This window comes from Giraffa tippelskirchi, chromosome 1 (genome assembly GCF_054371585.1).
Source record: "Giraffa tippelskirchi isolate mGirTip1 chromosome 1, T2T-mGirTip1v1.2.pri, whole genome shotgun sequence".
NCBI classification, from domain to species: Eukaryota; Metazoa; Chordata; class Mammalia; order Artiodactyla; family Giraffidae; genus Giraffa; species Giraffa tippelskirchi.
Genome location: NC_137275.1, coordinates 177,533,824 through 177,553,849, shown reverse-complemented (window position 1 = coordinate 177,553,849; position 20,026 = coordinate 177,533,824). Strand labels below are relative to the sequence as shown.

Below are 20,026 nucleotides of genomic sequence, written 5' to 3'. Positions count from 1 at the left end.
GAAAGATAACATAGATTGGGGTCACACATCCACTCTTGGCCAACTGTGGCTAGGACTAGTGGAGTCAACTGGGATGAACACGACTCATCCAAGAGCTGAGTGGGAAGAGCCAGTAATCTATGGATTTAGCACCGTTGAGTAAATCAAGGGGCTTATTTGATAAACCAGTGCCTGCATCTTCTGCAGCTAACCCACAGAGTCCTTTGGTTTTATCTTCAAAATGTATCTTCTACTCATCCACTTATTTCTTCACTGCTTCCATAGTCTAAGCCACCACCATTCCATGCTTAGACAATTGTAACTTCCTCCTAAATAGTCTCTCTGATGTCACTTTTACAGTCCTATTGCCCATAGAATGGCTTAAACAATCTTTTCAAACTGGCTTTAAAGTCTTCCACTGCATCTTATCATACCTCTCCAACCACCCTCCCCTTTGCTCACGATGTTTTATCCACATTAGGCTTATGTTTCTTACATACAAAGCTTGCTCCTATCTTAGGGACTTGAATGTCCTTCCATTAGATTTTTGCAAAGCTAGATCCTTTTAGTCATTCAAGTCTCATGTCATATGTTACTTCCTCAGAAAGTCCTTTTCTGACCACCAAAAAAGGTGGTCAGAAAGTTAGCTACCCCTCCCCATTCATAGTCTCTCACTGTTAAAGCAGCCACTATAGTATCTTCATAGCACTTACTATATGAATAATCTTGTTTATTTTGATACTGTCTCTTCTTTTAGAAGGTAAGCTCCATGATAGTAGAAATCTTTTTTGTTGTCTTTCACTGTATGGGAAGCATATAGAACAGTGCCCAGACATGGCAGACACTCAATAAATATTTGTATATGGATGAATGTGATAGAAGGAATTGTGTGTGTGTATGTGTGTGTGTGTGTGTGTGTGTGTGTGTGTGTGTAATTGGAACTTTGAAAGAATGGCATTTGTGGGGTCAGTATCAGATTCTTTACTGTCTGAACCACCAAGGAAGCCCATAACCATGAAACCATTTTATATCGTCTCCTACTCTTTTAACCTATTGCATGAGACTTTATGAATTTTCTGGTCATTTTAAGGTAGCAATCGGTACTTGTTACTTTGAATATTTAAGATGCCTGAGGTAATGAAAGTATCTTTTAAATTTCATACTTTAAAATTAAAGTTTTTCTTATCTCTCAGCTTGGCCCTATTGCAGATGGTCATGTTCAGTGGGACTCAGTAGATGTCTATCGTTCCTCACTTATCTCTTTTCCATGCCCCAGTTTGCTAATCTTCTTTCTCCAGTGTTTGAGCAGGGTGGAGGGAGAAGAAGGTTCTTACTTGACTAATACTGTCACAAACTAGTTTTAGTGTTTGGCAGGTATCTAAAGTCATTTTGTGTGTGTGTGTGTGACAGAGAGATTCTTTCTTTGTTGGTGTAGATATTTCTCCTATACCAATTTACTTTAAGGTGAGTGAATTCAGCTCCTCTAGCTGATCACTTATAAATCCTTTAGAAATCTCTAGGCAGTTAAAAAATCAACTTTATTGAAGTATAATTACACACAATAAAACGCACAGATTTTAAGTGTACAGTTTGATGAGTTTTGACAAATGTATACATACACCCATGTAACCACCTCTGAAATCAAGATATAGAAAATTTACCTCATGCTCTTAGACAGGCAATCAATCCCACCCTCAGGCAACCTTCTATCTATTTAGAAATATCCAGTCATTTGACACCGTATCTCTTGCTTTCTTCTGGGGAAGTCTCCTCAACCTTTCAGATGTCTCTCTGACAAGATAAAGAAACCCTAACTAGGTTTCTTCTATGGCTCACATCTGATCTATGGGGAGCACTCATGAATCACTTGTCCTGAAAAACAATGCCAATCTCACCACCACTATTAATACCTCCTCTTGCTCTGCTGTAGAACAGATAGCTAGCTCTTCGTAGAACAGAGAGCTAGCTCTTCTCTCGCTTTTGAGATTTTCCAGGTATGAGTCAGGCATGAGTTCTCTGTATCCCCCCATCCATTAACTGTATCAATCTTGGCAAGTAATTTCCTTATACCCTTTCAAAACTGAACTGGGGGTGGGACTCATAGGCCACTAGTAATTGTTCCAAAGATACTTTTCCAGTGTCTGAATTTCTGGCCCCTTTCTCAAGGTGGGTAAGGAATTAAGACTTTGAGACTTTTCATATCCCATTTTTTGGCAAGTCTTACATGGTTTTCTAAAACTTCACCTTGGGAAGAAGTATCTGTTGTTTTGGATCCTTGAAAAAAAAGTCGTGTCCAACTCTTTGTGACTGAATGGACTGTACCTCGCCAGGCTCCTCTATCCTATGGAATAGGAATTCCTCTATGGAATTCTCCCGGCAAGAATACTGGAGTGGATTGCCATTGGCTCCTTAGTAGAGACCAAGACTTAACTCTCCCAAGATGCATATGAACCATCAGGGAGGATGCCAATTGTTCAGGAGTTTGGGGGGATATTATTGGCCTGAAAAGGTGTCAGTTCTTGGGTCAAAGAGCAGTTCAGTTCAGTTTAGTCGCTCAGTCGTGTCTGACTCTTTGTGATGCCATGGCCTGCAGCACATCAAGCCTCCTTGTCCATCACCAACTCCTGGAGTTTACTCAAACTCATGTCCATCGCGTTGGTGATGCCATCCAACCGTCTCATCCTCTGTCATCCCCTTCTCTTCCTGCCTTCAATCTTTCCCAGCATTAAGGTCTTTTCAAATGAGTCAGTTCTTCATGTCAAGTGGCCAAAGTATTGCAGTTTCAGCTTCAGCATCAGTCCTTCAAATGAACATTCTGGACTGATTTCCTTTAGGATGGACTGGTTGGATCTCCTTGCTGTCCAAGGGACTCTCAAGAGTCTTCTCCAACACCACAGTTCAAAAGCATCAATTCTTCGGCACTCAGCTTTCCTTATAGTCCAACTCTCACATCCATACATGACTACTGGAAAAACCATAGCTTTGACTAGACGGACCTTTGTCAGCAAAGTAATGTCTCTGCTTTTTAATATGCTGTCTAGGTTGGTCATAACTTTCCTTCCAAGGAGCAAGCGTCCTTTAATTTCATGGCTGCAATCACCATCTGCAGTGATTTTGGAGCCCCCCAAAATAAAGTCTGACACTGTTTCCACTGTTTCCCCATATTTTTGCCATGAAGTGATGGGACCAGATGCCATGATCTTAGTTTTCTGAATATTGAGCTTTAAGCCAGCGTTTTCACTCTCTTTCACTTTCATCAAAAAGCTCTTTAGTCCCTCTGTACTTTCTGCCATATGAGTGGTGTCATCTGCATATGTGAGGTTATTGATATTTCTCCCGGCAATCTTGATTCCAGCTTGTGCTTCATCCAGTCCAGCATTTCTCATGACGTACTCCGCATATAAGTTAAATAAGTAGGGTAACAATATACAGCCTTGACGTACTTCTTTCCTGGTTTGGAACCAGTCTGTTGTTCCATGTCCAGGTCTAACTGTTGCTTCTTGACTTGCATACACATTTCTCAGGAGGTAGGTCAGGTGGTCTGGTATTCCCATCTCTTGAAGAATTTTCCTCAGTTTGTTGTGATCCACACAGTCAAAGGCTTTGGCAAAGTCAATAAAGCAGAAGGAGATGTTTTTCTGGAACTCTTTGCCAATTTGATCTCGGGTTCCTCTGCCTTTTCTAAAACCAGCTTGAACATCTGGAAGTTCTCAGTTCACGTACTGTTGAAGCCTGGCTTGGAGAATTTTGAGCATTACTTTGCTAGCATGTGAGATGAGTGCAACTGTGTGGTAGTTTGAGCATTCTTTGGCATTGCCTTTCTTTGGGATTGGAATGAAAACTGACCTTTTCCAGTCCTGTGGCCACTGCTGAGTTTTCCAAATTTGCTGGCATATTGAGTGCAGCTCTTCCCAGCATCATCCTTTAGGATTTGAAATAGCTCCACTGGAATGCCATCACCTCCACTGGCTTTGTTCATAGTGATGCTTCCTAAGGCCCACTTGACTTTGCATTCCAGCATGTCTGGCTCTAGGTGAGTGATCACACCATTGTGAGTATCTGGGTTGTGAAGATCTTTTTTGTATAGTTCTTCTGTGTATTCTTGCCACCTCTTCTTAATATTTTCTGCTTCTGGTAGGTCCATACCATTTCCGTCCTTAATTGTGCCCATCTTTGCATGAAAAGTTCCCTTGATATCTTTAATTTTCTTGAAGAGATCTCTAGTCTTTCCCATTCTATTGTTTTCCTCTATTTCTTTGCATTGATCACTGAGGAAGGCTTTCTTATCTCTCCTTGCTATTCTTTGGAACTCTGTATTCAAATGGGGATATCTTTCCTTTTCTCCTTTGTCTTTCTCTTCTCTTCTTTTCACAGCTATTTGTAAGGCCTCTTCAAACAACCATTTTGCCTTTTGCATTTATTTTTCTTGGGGATGGTCTTGATCAGTGCCTTCTGTACAATGTCACGAACCTCTGTCCATAGTTCATCAGGCACTCTATCAGATCTAATTCCTGAATCTATTTATCACTTCCACTGTATAATCGTAAGGGATTTGATTTAGGTCATACCTGAATGGTCTAGTGGTTTTCCCTACTTTCTCCAATTTAAGTCTGAATGTGGCAATAAGGAGTTCATGATCTGAACCAGTCAGCTCCCGGTCTTGTTTTTGCTGACTGTATAGAGCTTCTCCATCTTTGGCTGCAACGAATGTAATCAATCTGATTCCGGTATTGAACATCTGGTGATGTCCATGTGTAGAGTCTTCTCTTGTATTGTTGGAAGAGGGTGTTTGTTATGACCAGTGTGTTCTCTTGGCAAAACTCTATTAGCCTTTGCCCTGCTTCATTCTGTACTCCAAGGCCAAATTTGCCTGTTATTCCAGATGTTTCTTACTTCCTACTTTTGCATTCCAGTACCCTAAAGTGAAAAGGACATCTTTTTTGGGTGTTAATTCTAGAAGATCTTGTAGGTCTTCATAGAACCATTCAACTTCAGCTTCTTCAGCATTACTGGTCAGGGCAGAGACTTGGATTACTGTGATATTGAATGGTTTGCCTTGGAAATGGACAGAGATCATTCTGTCATTTTTGAGATTGCATCCAAGTACTGCATTTCAGACTCTTTTTGTTGACTATGATGGCTACTCCATTTCTTCTAAGGGATTCTTCCCCACAGTAGTAGATATGATCATCTGAGTTAAATTCACCCATTCCAGTCCATTTTAGTTCATTGATTCCTAAAATGTCGATGTTCACTCTTGCCATCTCCTGTTTGACCACTTCCAATTTGCCTTGATTCATGTACCTAACATTCCAGGTTCCTATGCAATATTCCTCTTTACAGCACCTGTCACATCCACAACTGAGTGTTGTTTTTGCTTTGCCTCCTTCTCTTCACTCTTTCTGGAGTTATTTCTCCACTGATCTCCAGTAGCATGTTGGGCACCTACCGACCTGGGGAGAGCATCTTATAGTATCCTATCTTTTTGCCTTTTCATATTGTTCATGGGATTCTCAAGGCAAGAATACTGAAGTAGTTTGCCATTCCCTTCTCCAGTGGACCACGTTTTGTCAGAACTCTCCACCATGACCTGTCCATCTTGGGTGGCCCTACAGGGCATGACTCATAGTTTCACTGAGTTAGACAAGGCTGTGGTACATGTGATCAGATTGGTTAGTTTTCTGTTATTGTGGTTTTCAGTCTGTCTGCCCTCTGATGATGAAGGATAAGAGGCTTATGGAAGCTATTTGATGGGAGAGACTGACTGTGGGGGAAACTGGGTCTTGTTCTGATGGGCGAGGCCATGTTCAGGAAATCTTTAATCCAATTTTCTGTTGATGGGCAGGGCTGTGTTCCCTCCCTGTTGTTTGACCTGAGGCCAGACTATGGTGGAGGTAATGAAGATAATGTTGACTGCCTCCAAAAGGTCTCATGCCCGCACTTCTACACTCAGTGCCCCCAACCCTGCAGCAGGCCACTGCTGACTCATGCCTCTGCTGGAGACTCCTGGACATTCACAGGCAAGTCTGGGTCAGTCTCTTGAGAGGTTACAACTCCTTTCTCCTGGGTCCTGGTATGCACAAGGTTCTGTTTGTACCCTCCAAGAGTCTGTTCCCCCAGTCCTCTGTAAGTTCTGGGGGCTCTATGGTGGGGTTAATGGCAACCTCCTCCAAGAGGGCTTACACCATACCCAGTCTGCTGGACCCAGAGCCCCTGCCCCTGCAGCAGTCCACTGCTAACCCGTGCCTCCTCAGGAGACAGTCAAACACAGTTCTGTCTCAGTCTCTGTGGGGTCTCTGGGTCCTGATGCGCACAAGGTATGTTTGAGCCCTCTGAGCGTCTCTGGTGGGTATGGGGTTTGATTCTAAATGCGATTTTGCCCCTCCTACCATCTTGCTGTGGCTTCTCCTCTGCCCCTGGACGTGGGGCATCTCCTCAAAGTCACTCTTCAAAGAGAAGAGAAGGCGGCAAAATCTTGAGCTGTCCTATCAAGACAAGACAATCTCCATTCTTTTTTTGGTCCAGAAACTCTCCTTTGGCTTCTTATTACCAACTGTTCACAGCTGCCTCCTCCTTTTGGTATTCAGGCCAGCAAAAGACTCACTCTGAATCCCTCAGATAAACCTGGTAAGGGTGCCTGGGTGAATATGCTTGTGCGGGGCCCTGGCAAATTTTATGGTTGCTCTGGGTATGGGAACGATTATTAGATCCTTCTTTTCCCTTCCTCACATTCCCCCTCTTCACCTATTACTTCTTTAACAGGAAAGAAAGAGGCAGGGCACAACTTTTGAAAGAATTCACACAACATAAACCAATTGGAATCAAATGGGATCATGATAGCAGACAAAACTAGATCTTGATCCTCAATCAGCAAGTGAAGTGACACACCCAGAATTGCCATGACAGTTCCAAGGCACTGTGGAGAGATCAAGGAATGGGCAGTGGCCCAAATCCTGGAAATCTCCACCCCTTCCCCAAAATAGTTGGAACCCTCCCACTCATTAGCATATTAAATTGTCCAGCCTATAAAAACTAACCATACCACATTGAAAGGCCACACTCACCCTCTGCAGTGGCCCACAGTCTGTCTGTGGAGTTTGCTTCTCTCTGTATCCGAATAAATCCACTTCTCACCTATCACTTTGTCTCTCACTTAATTCCTTCTCCGATGAGGTATCAAGAACCTGAGCTTCATTAGGTCCAGAAACCAGGTACTGTGGGTTTTGGCTGGGTTTGAGTCCCTGCCACATGGCTCAAGTCCCATGCAGGGTTTTGGCTGGGTTTGAGTCCCAACCATGTGGGTTCAAGTCCCAAACTGGGTTTTGGATGGTTCGAGTCCCAGCACATGGGTTCGAGCCGCAATCTGTGGTAAACGGTTTCACTTCCACAAGTGTTTGTCCGGATTAGAACTTGCAAGGGTTAGTAGAGGGAGGCCTGACATGACTTTTTCTTGAAATGCTGTGATTCTGACAGATGTCTGGGGCTTATTCTTTACCTTGCTTTGCCTTACCAGGGCACAGCCTTTTAAGGAATGAAGAGGCTGAGCCCCTGGAGTGAGAGTGGAAGTGTGATATTACACTGGTTTCCAGGGGCTCTGATCTCTCCTTAAGTTGCATAAATCCAAGGGAGGAAGAGCAATGACTCTAGTCAGGAGGCCATGAGTGACTGTGTTTCATAAAAAGAGGCCTGCAAATTATAACTGGAAACTAGATCCTGAAGGATAAAATTCACATTGAAAGGACAGGTAAAAGACAGTTTTAGGAAAAATAAAAGGTAACAGATTTCATTCATTTACTTACTAATTGAAAAACATTAATAATCCAAGCGTTAGCATTTTGCTTAGTTATTCAAATTAAAAAATGAAACAATTGTTATCCTCAACTTGATCATCATGGCCCAGCGGAGGAGAAAACCACAGTAAAATAGGCATGTAAATGATACACAGTCAAATCACGGGAACCAAAAATAAGAAAAATGTATAAGATGGTCTTGTGCAAGGAAGAGGCACACAACTCAGAGTAGGGAATTGGGTATCAGTGAAGGCTCCCAGAGGAAGCAACTAAAGCTACGAGGTTGAAGATCAGATAGACATTAGCTCCCAGAAGTGGTGACCAAAGCTCGAAGCTACCGAGGTTGAAGATGAGATAGACCTCAACTAGACAAAGGAAAGAATGTATTCTAAGAGGAGAGAACAGAAAGGGCCAAGGCACAGCGGCTTCTGAAGATAGTGGGACCTTTGGGGGAATTGCAAATAATTTTGTACATGCAGCAGAAAGTGACAATGAAGCTGGAGAGGTAGGTACCACCAAGGCAGGAAAGCTCTGATGATTCACTAGTGGTCTTTAAACTGGCAAATGACATGATCTGATTTGGATTTCTGAAAGATCATTCTCTGTGGTGTGGATAATGGATTGGGAATAAGCAGAATCAGAGGCAAGGAGATCTGAGAGGAGGATGTTGGCACAATCTAGGCAAGGAACAATTAAATCTATGGGATTGGGAACAAATATGAGGAGAAAGACTTAAAGATATTTCTAAGACAAAGTGTATGGAACTTGGTAACAGGATAGATTGGATTAGAGGAACTGAAGGGAGATGTCTAGAAAGACTTCTAGTTTTTTGGTTTGAGCAACTGGGTGGTAGTGCTATTCAGGGAAACAAATAGAGAAGCAAATTTCAATATTCTTTCATTTTATTTGTTCATTTATTCAAAAGATATTTATTAAAGACCCATTATATATTGTGCACAGACAAGTAAATTAGTGATTATAATGCCTTGTGATAAATATCACTGACAGTGATATTTATATACAGGGGAGCAACTGAATACATCGGACAGACATATAAAAGTCACACTGAGGAATTAGGGTAAGCTCTTGCAGGAGACAGTGCCTAATCTGAGTGTTTATTTATCTATTTTTTTAAATCGAGGTAAAATTCTCCTAATACAAAACATTCTCAAAACCCTTTTTAAGTATACAATGCAGTGGCACTTGGTACATTCACAATGTTGTTCAACCATTACTTCTATTTAGTTCCAACTATTCTGAGTTTCTGGAGGGTGACTAGAAGTTTGCTAGAAGGGAGTAGGGAAAGCATGTTAGGATATGACAACAGCATGCTGATGACAAGAAGACCAGAAATAGCATGACTGGAGTGAATGCAGATGGGGGAGAAGTAGGAGACAACGCTAGAGAGGGCCCAGTAATAAAACATGCAAATTTTAACTAGATCCTGAGGTGTGCAAGACTCTTAAAGGATGCTAAGCTGGGGCTAGACACAATCAAGTTTGCAGTCCAGAAAGATGACTCTGGAAATGGTACTCGTGATACTTTAGACAGGGGAAAGCCAGAAAGATGAGTGGGGAGACTTTATGCAGTACTCCAGGTGAGAGACGATCCAAATATGAACAAGGGCAATGGTAATAATGGAGGGAACTGAAAGCAAGACAATGGAGATGTTGAATTTATATCACTTGGTGACTTATTAGACATCAGACTATACAGGAAGAGTATAGTATTCTGTCTTGTGACTGGGATGACAGTAATGACATCCTGGGATGAAATTTGGGGGGAATATATTTAATACAGGTTGGTGAGTTTCCTGAGAGTCAACTAAGTGAAGTGTCTTAGAGTTAGTCTGATAAATGAATCTGGACCTCAGAAGAGAGATCTAGGATAGAAAGAGAGTTGAGAATCTTCTTTTTATTGGTAAATAAAGCCATGACATTATAAGAAGTCACTCAGGAAAAGTGTACAGAGAAAAATAAGCGGAGAACCTAGGGTTGAGCTTTGGGAACTAACATTTAAGGTGTGTAAATAGGACATAAATATACAGTTAAAAGATGCTGAGGCTAAGACAGAGTTTAGTAACGGGGGAAGAAAAGTGGAATGGAAGTAAAGAAGTAGAGAAAGAGTGGGGGAAGGGAAACACTGGTCTCATTTGAAAGGGGGCAGGTGTCAGGAGTCTATAGACTGATGCTATTGCTTTGCCTGAGTTACTATCACTGGGGCCCCAACAGAACATACAAATCTCTCCACTCCAAAATAAGCAGTTTATTACTTATCTATAAACTTATTAGAAACAGTTTCTCAAGTACATACAATATCTTCTCAAAATAATTTTATGGAATGAAGACAAATGTTCACCAGTTATGGCTTATGTCCCTCAAGAAAAGATTTTAAAAATCCCCTGCATTTTCCCTGTCCCAGTTCTGAGGCCTGAAAAGGTGTCAGTTCTTGGGTCAAGGGTGGCAAAATCTTGAGCTGTCCTACCAAGGCAGGAACAATTTCCATTCTTTTTTTGGTTCAGAAACTCTCCTTTGGCTTCTTATGACCAACTCTTCACAGCTGTCTCCTCCTTTTGGTATCCAGGCCAGCAAAAGATTTACCCTGAATCTCTCAGATAAACCCGGTAAAGGCACCTGGGTGAATATGCTTGTGCAGGGCCCTGGCAAATTTTACGGTTGCTCTGGGTATGGGAACGATTGTTAGGTCCTACTTTTCTTTGCGCTTCCTCACATTGCCCCTTTTCACTCAGTACCTCCACATGTGCTTGTCCAGATTAGAACTTGGAAGGTAGGGGGAGGCCTGACAAGACTTTTTCTTGAAATGCTGTAACTCCGACAGATGTCTGGGGCTCTTTCTTTACTTTGCCTTGCCTTACTTGGGCACAGCCTTCTAGGGAATGAAGAGGCTGAGCCCCTGCAGTGAGAGTGGAAGCACGAGTTTATGCTGGTTTCCAGGGGCTCTAGTCTCTCCTTATTAAGTTTCGTGAATTCAAGAGAGGAAGAGCAATGACTGCCTCCTTTGGGGCTTCCCCAAAGACCTCTACCTTTTATAAGGAAAGCTGTTTTTCTTGGGCAATTTGTCCTTCATGGTCTTGCCGGAAGTGATGAGGGCCCCAAAGCCCTGTTTGTGGGAAAACGCATAGGCAGAGCGTCGAGAGGCTGTGTGTTTCAGTTTGGTCCGGATTGGGTGTGGCAGTGGATGTCTCATGCAGTGATGAATTCTGTCAATAATCTACAGTCAGAGCATGGGGGACAGGATTTTTATGCACAGAAGCAAAAGCTAAGAGGGCAATGAATTCTATTTGGGTAGATTCCTATTGCACTCACCTGGTCCACGCTGACGGGCCAGAACAGCGGTTTGAGAAATTGGTACCCAATCACAGGCAACATGCAGAGGATCATGCTGAGGACAACACTCAGCCACATTTGTGGCAGGTTCAGAGTGTTCCTGGCCACACCTGTAAACAAAGAGCCAGAAGGGAAAGGCGGGACCAGAGCCTGGAAGAAGGAGGCTGTCAGCCTGAACTTAGGTACCTCTTCAGTCCAAAGAAAGAAGTTACTGATTTGGAAACAGTTTAGTCTCCTGAGAAATAAATGCTAAAGGACTGTACTGAGCCAAAGTCACCGTGAATTCACATGCCTCTGTCTCCCCCTAAAGGCCAGGCAAGGCAGCAGAGGAGGGGGTAGGTTCTAGGAGTCCTAGAGCACTGACAGAGACACAAAAATGGGATAGGGGGTTTTGGAGGGGAAAAATGAGTGGCTTGACAAAAAATAGGAACCAGTTATATACAGTAACATCTGTCTGTTATTTTGTCCTCATCAGAGTGGAGACGAGTGAGGGGATAATTAATACAGGAGCTAAGAAGGCAGTATGTCATAGTAGGAAGGACATCTGACTGGGAACCAGGAGGCCTAGATTTGAGTCATTAAAAAAAACTTCCGGTCTCTAAAGTGGTGCAATAATTCTTGCCCTGTCTCTCTCTCAGTATGCTTGTAATGCTCAAATTAGGTAAGAAACTTAAAAATATCTTAGAGACTCTAATAAGGTAAAATATTTCCCCTAGCTAGACTAGATTTTGAGTCCTTTTAGGGCTGAGATCATGTCTCAATCATATCTATATCCATGGAGTCTAATACACAGCAGTAGCTGCTCAGTAAACATTTAATAAACAAATATACTTGGTTCATACTCCCACCCCCAGCCCCAGCCCCTTGCCACACTGGGCAGAATCTTACCTAGGAACTGGAAGATGTCAGGGAACAATAAGCATAAGCCATCGCTGTACAGGAAGGATAAGATGCAAAAGTAGAAACCCAGGCTACCCCAGGTGAAGACATGGCTTATCATCGTCCAGTAGGTTGTCTCCAGCGTGATCTGAAAAGCACCTTCTTATGTACATTAGTCTACAACCCAGGATCTATCAGTCACCTCCCTTCTCCCATTTCATAAAAGAGGACGCTCCCTTCCCGCTTTCCCTCCCTCCTTCCTCTCTTCCAGACAGGTTCCCCATGCAATCCCCTTACCCCACCACCGGCCACACCTGCATTGTGACCACACAGAGCAAGGAGGTCTGCACTATCAGGGAGAAGGACTGGTAGTCGGAGATCTCCTTCCCATCTTTGCGCACTGAATTGTAAACAGTCCCCATAGGGATAAAGAACAGCACAAAGGAACTGTAGATCCCATGCAACAAACACTTCACAAATTCCTTCTTGTTGAAATGGAGGTTGTGCTGGCCTGGCTCATACAGCTGTGGGAAGCGTAGGCTCCATGTTTCATTCACGTCCTGGAAGCACCAGAGGGTAAGGAGGAAGGCTCAGGGTCTCTTCAAAGAAGGTCCCATCTCCAGCAGGGTAGAGGCTTCTCCCCTCACTGAGTTTGTTGTTAGGCTGCCTAGGAGATACCTCATGGATTACTTGAGATGCAGAACCAGAGAACAGAGCAGTAACCACAGACCCTTTCTAAAGCCCTACTCTCTAGGCAGGGATGTATGTGGTGGAAGAAAGCTAGAAGGTCAAGATGGGGAGTTAAGAAAGGGGGCAGTTAGGATTGGGAGTAGAGGGAAGGAAGGACTGGAGCTTGGGTGGGGAGGCAACTGGGACATGAGTCCCCATTTGTAAGTGTTCCTTTGGCTGAGTATTTGTGTCAAAAGCCAGTGGAAGGAAAGAGGGAAGCCAGTGGCATCCAGTTAGTCCCTTAGAGGTATTTATGTTCTGTGATGCTCCTCCCATTCCCATAGCCACTGGGGAACTCAGCTGAGGGAATTCTCTATGAGGATGACATGGAACCATCTTCATCTCCTAAATCCAAAACTTTGGGTAACAAGGATTGAGGCTTGTTTTGAGAGATTGTGGGTCCCTAGATTTAGACCACTGAAGCTGTACAGGACTGCTGAATGACAGAACTCATCCTCTTGCTGCTCTGAGGCTGGCAGCTACTTCATGGAGAGTTTCCTTCCTACCCTGATGGAGACCAGGAACCATGATCCCATGATGTCCTCTTTCAGCTACTTTATTTCTCTTTGGAGGCTCCTTTTTTATTCCAGGTACCCAGGACTGGAGGTTGGGTAGAAGAGGAGGGAGAGGTAGGGCACCAGGACCCTCAATGCCCAGGGAAATTTCCAAGAGGACTAGGCAGTACCCCCCAGGCTGACTCCCTACGATTGGAGGAATCATACCCATACTTCCAATATGGCCTTCAGGATTCTCACCTAGGTCTTGCTGCACTGGCTTATCCCATTATCTCTTTATGGGTCTCTCCTTTCTGGAGCCCCTTGATTTATCTAGTCCTGCCCCAATAACTATTTCCTTCCACTTTTGTACACACTCCATTTATTGCACAGCACAATATCTGTGTTTCTCTCTATGAAGAAAAAATTGACACAGGAAAATCTGGGTTTCTACAGCCGATGATTATTCTCTGTGGCAGAGGATACTTTACTTTATCCAATGATACCTCTCCAGGTGGTGAGCTCCCTCCCTTGCTCTAGAAATGATTCTATTTACATTTGACTTTGGAGCCTATCTCTTGGCTGCTGCTGTCCTCCTCATTCCTGGGAATACTCTTCAAGGGGCCAGGGGCTTCAGCCTTGACTAAGAGGTTTGTTGCTGGTCTTACCTGATCAAACAGACTCAAGCCCAGGACAGGGAGGGAGGTGTAGACCAGGTTGTAGAAAGTGATAAACCAGGTATCATAAACTGTCTGGAAGAACACCAAGGACATTTCTTAGATCCCTCTCTTTTCCAAAGTCTCAGCTCCATCTCCCAGCTCTAAGAGAACCCCTTCTTCCCTCCACCTACCCATCACCGTGATAACCTAGAACATGGTTTGGATTTCTTAAATCTGACCGAGAAAGCTGACTGCAGATTCTGTTTGGTCCCTGGGTCCCAGGCTGGGGCAAGGCCACATTACACTTCTTTGTGGCCAATCTGATGAGGCTGATTTAGACAAACACCACCATGACCTGTACTGCTCCTCTCTGCATGGAAAGGACCCAGAGTGGCTGCTAGGGAACGCTGAGTGTATCCCTGCACTCCCAGGCATGTAAGCCTCTGTGCTCTTTATCTGCTTTATGGCATTCAGTAGTTTCTATAACCCTGGACACCTTCTAACACTGGCAAGCAGAACAGACCCATGAGCCTACAGAAGGCTACTTTCTTCCCTAGCCACAAGAGGTCAGCAGTAACATGTACATATACATATACCTCCCAAAAGCCAGACTGGTGTTACTAGACCCTAGGGGCAGACAAGCCCGCTATTGTCTCCTGACTGGTCTGTTTTCCCTGGAGCCTAAGGTCACAAGGGTAGTAGGGATCTTCCAAGATAATCGTTCCAGAGGTTGTTTCTCTTTGGGAATCCTGAGAAACTTCTTATAGGAAATAGGGAATTCTCATAGAACATCAATATCCAAGGGTCACTTCTCCCCACTTCTGTGGAGATTTCATACTCATTAGAGCAACAACAGTGTTTGGCAGGGTGGTATGTCTGGGTGAGGAAGGAGAAGTAAAGAGAAGCTGTGTTTCCAAGTGTGGCTACAGGTAAATGCCAGAACTGGCCCATCTGGCAAGACCCAAAGGCCTCCTGAGGCTTAGCCTGTTCCATAAAGATTACTCTGGATGCTAAAAAACTCTCAGATCCAGGAATCTCACCCCCACCCCACCCCCCACCTCCAATACATATGTTTGGAAATTCTAGGTCTCTATGTCATGGAAAAGATGAAAGTATCTTCTGGGAGAGTTCTGTGGGTAGAAGTCAAGCCTGAGTCAGAGCCAGGACAGAGTTTAGAAGTCTAAGGTTAAGTGCAGGGTTAGAAGATGGGGTCATCATGGGTGAGGAGTTTAAAGGATGGATGGTGGCACGTCATACACAGGTCTCTAGAGGTGAAAAAGGGTCTGAACTGGCTGAAGTGGAGGAATATTAGAGAAGACCCACTTGACCAGAGTGGAGAATGCCCTTTGAGCACTTACCTGTGCAGAGAACCCGCTGTAGAAGGCGTACCAGACATGCACCAGGGTGAAGGCAAAGTTTTTGTAAAAGAAGTAGCTTAGAAACTTGCACATGCGATTATAGGACCAGCGGCCATGAACCAAGAGCAGACGCTGAAGATAGCGGAACTGGGAGAAGGCGTAGTCGCTGCTGAGCATGGCCTGCATCCCCTCCTGGCCACTGATGCCGACTCCAATGTGGGCAGCTATAAAGGAACCCCAGGAAACTCTTAGCCAAAGAGCTTGCTCTCTGGGCTCCCAGCCTGGGAAGTGTACGATTAAGGCTGAGATCATGTTTCATGTACCTCTTATTTTACACCCGAAAAACACTGGTAGGCCCAGCTGAAGTGGTATTTACTTAATGGAGTCTTTTCTCCTTAGTGGATTTCCCTGCCCCCACAAGTCAGAAAACAGCCCCTTCATTCACACTTTGTTTTGGATGCTGCCCCTCGAGATTAACACGTATGGCTAGCATTATTGCAGAAGTCTGTCCTTGATGGTCTTTGTACTTACTATAGCCATCTGGGCTCTTCCCTACTGCCCAGATGCTCAGGTAAAAAATTTCCTGTTATCTCTTGAGGCCACTTAAGATAAAAATTCAGGATGGATATCAACCTAACACATTATTTATTTATCTAAGTTTATCTAAGGAGCTAAACTCCAGCTGTTGGGAGAATAGTGATATACATACTTTGTTAGTAAGAAATGAGTTCTTCAGAAAGCTTAAGGTGTCTTTTTCTGGATAAAGCAAGGGAGACTTGGGTTCAATCCTTGGGTCAGGAAGATTCCCTGGATAAGGGAATGGCTGTGCACTCCAGTATTCTTGCTTGGAGAATTCCATGGACACAGGAGCCTAGCAGGCTACAGCTCATGGGGTCGCATAGAGTCAGACACGACTGAGTGACTAACACTTTCACTGTTATGCTTGATGGAAGACAAGACTTAAATTTCTAAAAGTTTTAATTGGCCTGTGGTAGTACAGATTAAATTCTTTGATCTTCTGGTACATACCGATTATACCGCTTAACAGAATAACTAAAACCTCTGAGGCCCTAAAAGTCAAAGAAGTTCTAGAAACTGGAAAAAGAGAGCAAGAACATTTCCTAGTGTTGAAACTGAGGCTGGCATATATGCTAATGTCTTCAGTATGGGGAGAGAAGTTGGACTAGAGGACCCCTAGATGTTATCATAGCTCACAGAACTACAAGCTGCTGCAGGCTAACAACGTTCAGCTGAAATTAACACCAGTTTCAGCCACTTGCTCCTATTACGCTGAAGCATCAGTAAGTTTGCTATTCTTCTCCAGCCAGGGGAGTCAGGGCAAGCTCTTGGGAATACTGCTTCAGAGAGGAAAAGATCCCTGCATCAGGCTGCACAGCTAATTCCCTGGTTTGGCAGCCCTGTTGTCTGCCTAACATTGCTCAACTCTACAGCCTTCAAGAAAGGAACCAACCATGACTCCAGCCCCAGGGTCCTTTCTGTGGGCTTTGATGCCATCTCAACAAGATGGGTGTTGTGGTTGTGCAGCTTGTTGTTCTCTGAGTATGTGCTTGTGTTCTTGTTGGAGCCATGGGCATCTGAGTGCATGAGTGTTACATGCATGAATCTGAATGTGTGGGCATGACTGTATGTAATGATGTATAAGTAAGTGGGTACTCAGGTGCCGAGGAACATGAATGAAGTTGCAAAACAGTATAAATGTACAATACATACAGGAGATATGCAGGAGAATGAACCAGCAACACAGTGCCATGCACATCAGTTTTGCCCATGGAAGAAGAAAAGGGTGTGCCCATGGAAGAAGAAAAGGGTGAGCCCATGGCTAGGCACTACTGCCTCCAACCCCTCACATGCCTTTGATCATGCTGACATCATTGGCCCCATCCCCGATGGCCAGTGTCACCGCCTTCTTGTACTTCTTCACCAGTTCTACCACCTGAGCCTTCTGGAGGGGCGTCATCCGGCAGCAGATCACCCCCTTGCACATGCACGCTGTCCGCAGCAGTTCCAACTCCAGGTTTCCTTCTAGAGCGTGGGCCTGCAGTACCAGGACACATCTACATTCCAGGCTGCCCCAAAAGCTCTTGGGACAGAACCTTCCTCGGCCCTCTCTTTCCCCTCCATTCTCCCATCTCAGGCAGAGCTGCTCCCAAGATGCTCCATTCCCAGGGAAGCCAAGCTCCCAAGTCAGTTCTAGGCATCCTGACCCAGCTTCCAGTAGGAAACCATGAGAATCTCTCACTGGGTCAAATTGGTTGACTGGATTATAAGGACCAGAGACCTTTTGGAGGACCTGGTTCTGCTCACTTCCCCTCTTCCTCAAGTAATGGGCCACATCAGCAGTGAAGAATTTGGAGAAGGAAGGAATAAGCCCTTGGCTTCTCTTTCCTCATTACTCCTGCCTAGAGAAGGCCGGGGAAAGGTATCTGACAGGGAGGGGGACTAGGGTAACTCAAGGAATAGCAAAAGGATCTTGAAATTTCCCTGAAGTGGGTTGGACCTGGGAAAAGAATTCCTTGGAAGAAGAGAACAGAGTTGTAGATCTGTGTTGCCCACCAGACTGTAGCCATTGATGATTAAGCCATAGCTGCCATTGGGCACCTCCTCAGGTATTTTGAAGGGTGGTTGAGGCTTTGTGGCAAGGTAACTGTTTACGGGGTCTGATTCCAGTAGAGAGTCGGGTTTCATCTTTTCCCTTGCTGACCTGCAAGCCAAGAGTGATGATTAATGCCTGACCGGAAGCCCTAGAGCTTAGGAAGAAAAAGGTGTCCCAAAATGAAAATGGGCCAGATGGATACAGAGCCTCTGCAGAGTACTTCCCAGGGCCTCACAATCAACCACCTCCTGAGACCCGCCCCCGCCTTACGTGTTATCTACACATGACACTTCTCCACTTCTGCACACTCCTTGAGCTCTAACGCTTCTTCACAAAATTCTCTCAGATATTTTAGGATTTTTGTTTTTCCCTCCCCTACTTCTTCTCTGTTCCTTCTGGTAATGTGGGAGCCACACTGGGGGAAGAGATGGATGGGAAATCTAGGTTCCAGTGACAGGCTGTGGCAGTTCTTCCCTCATACCTGAGTTCTCCTCCAACAGTCTCATCATCGTTGCCTTCCACGATAAATATCTCATCCATCTCATCCTCGAATATGTTACAGGCATAGGCAATGTTCACAGCAGTCTCTGCAGGGCAAGGGGGAACACAGGTTGCATTTGGCTGGGACTGGGTCTTTACAGTGCACAAGCACAAGCTGCAGACGGTGGTCTGCAGACCCCAAGTGTCCACATTTGCCATGGATGCATTTGAATGTGTTTTTCATGAGTCAGTGGAGACTATATTCAAACATCCACAGGAAACTGTCTGCCTGGGATAGACCTGTAAGTTATTGATCAATAACTAGGATCACTCTGGCTTAGCTTCCTCTAGGAAGCTTTCCTTATTACTTAAAGCAATTCCAGTCTGTACTCGCTTCTCCAGGCAATCTGGATATACTTCCTTGAATAGTACTGTGCCTGTTTCTATGATAGATTTTATGGGGGACTGAGATATGTTTAGGCTGTAAGATTGGTCAGGCAAGGAACTCCCCTTTACCTTGCTTATCTCCAGTTAAAACCCAAATTTTAATTTTGGCTTTGTTCAGGGTGAGGATCGTCTCAGGTACTCCATCCTGCAGCTTGTCTTCTATGGCTGTGGCCCCTAACAGCTTTGAACAGAGATATCAGTGAGAGAGGAAAAGGAAGAGACTCATGGCATTTTGTTGTTGATCAGTCGCTCAGTCATATCTGACTTTTTGTGACCCCATTGACTGCAGCACGCCAGGCTTCCCTGTCCCTCACTATCTCCCACAGTTTGCTCAAACTCATGTCCATTGAGTCGATGCCATCCAACCATTATCCTCTGTCACCCCCTTCTCCTCCTGCCTTCAATCTTTCTCAGCATTTAGTGGTATCCAACAACTTGACTGGCACCTTAGTATCCTCTCTAGTAAGCTGGCTCTGTCCTGGCACGAGGGCCTCAGTGGCATAAAACTCACGACCTTCTGCCCTTCAACAGACACACTTCTTCAATCACACACTGACATCAAATTTAGAAACACAGAATATAAAGGATCAAAGAGGGAAAAGACTAAGTCGTACATGAAGCTTTGTGCCACTTCTAAATCCTCTGTTTCTCAACACACTTTTCCTTCTCCCTTGCTTTCAGAGCACGTTTCCTGGCTTTGGTCTCCAAAAGCGGTATGTCTCAGACAAGGGACTCCCAAATCCAACTCTAGTTTTTCAGCTCTAAAAGAGTTTGGATGAACTTCATTTGTTTGTATCTATTGAGGGCTTCTAAGGTTTTCAAGGCCTTTCCCACACTAGATCAAAAGCATGTTGGTCCACACCATGCCTTCTTCTCAATGATATCCTACTGACCACAGGGATGGGCACCAACACTGAGTTTGAGGAACTGACAGATGGACAAACTACTGACTGATTGCTGCTGCACCTCTAAAAGGACAGACTAGAAATATTAACTACAGAGCTAACCATGGAAGGAGATTTATGACCTTAGGCATCTCTAAATTTTCCCATTTGGTATCAGCAATTTCTCTTATTTTTACTAAAATAATTTTATTTATTTATTTTTGGCTATGCTGGATCTTCATTGCTGTCTGGGCTTTTTTTCTAGTTGTGGTATGCAGGCTTCTCACTGTGGTAGCTTCTCTTGTTGAGGAGTATGGGCTCTAGGGCATGCAGGCTTCAGTAGTTGTAACATATGGGCTCCATAGT

At 44.3% G+C, this 20,026-nt stretch overlaps 1 protein-coding gene across 23 annotated transcripts in view; it reads right to left on the bottom strand.

Moving 5' to 3' along the window:
• Positions 1 to 10,014: 10,014 nt before the first annotated feature.
• LOC145512981 (phospholipid-transporting ATPase FetA-like) overlaps positions 10,015 to 20,026 on the bottom strand; it is a 96,888-nt gene continuing 86,876 nt past the window's right edge. For 10 of the 23 annotated variants that reach the window (XM_081507963.1, XM_081507870.1, XM_081507879.1 and 7 more), the window contains 10 exons: positions 18,846 to 18,957; positions 18,331 to 18,436; positions 17,810 to 17,957; positions 17,108 to 17,291; positions 15,236 to 15,459; positions 13,887 to 13,970; positions 12,310 to 12,555; positions 12,005 to 12,143; positions 11,096 to 11,226; positions 10,015 to 11,000 (listed from right to left, as the gene is read on the bottom strand). In XM_081507963.1, the coding sequence (XP_081364089.1) occupies positions 10,809 to 11,000; positions 11,096 to 11,226; positions 12,005 to 12,143; positions 12,310 to 12,555; positions 13,887 to 13,970; positions 15,236 to 15,459; positions 17,108 to 17,291; positions 17,810 to 17,957; positions 18,331 to 18,436; positions 18,846 to 18,957 (1,566 nt within the window). In that variant the 3' untranslated portion in view covers positions 10,015 to 10,808. Of the gene's footprint in view, positions 11,001 to 11,095; positions 11,476 to 12,004; positions 12,144 to 12,309; positions 12,556 to 13,886; positions 13,971 to 15,231; positions 15,460 to 17,107; positions 17,292 to 17,753; positions 17,958 to 18,330; positions 18,437 to 18,845; positions 18,958 to 20,026 lie in introns of all 23 variants that reach the window. The other 13 variants (XM_081507996.1, XM_081507910.1, XM_081507985.1 and 10 more) reach the window with 6 other exon arrangements.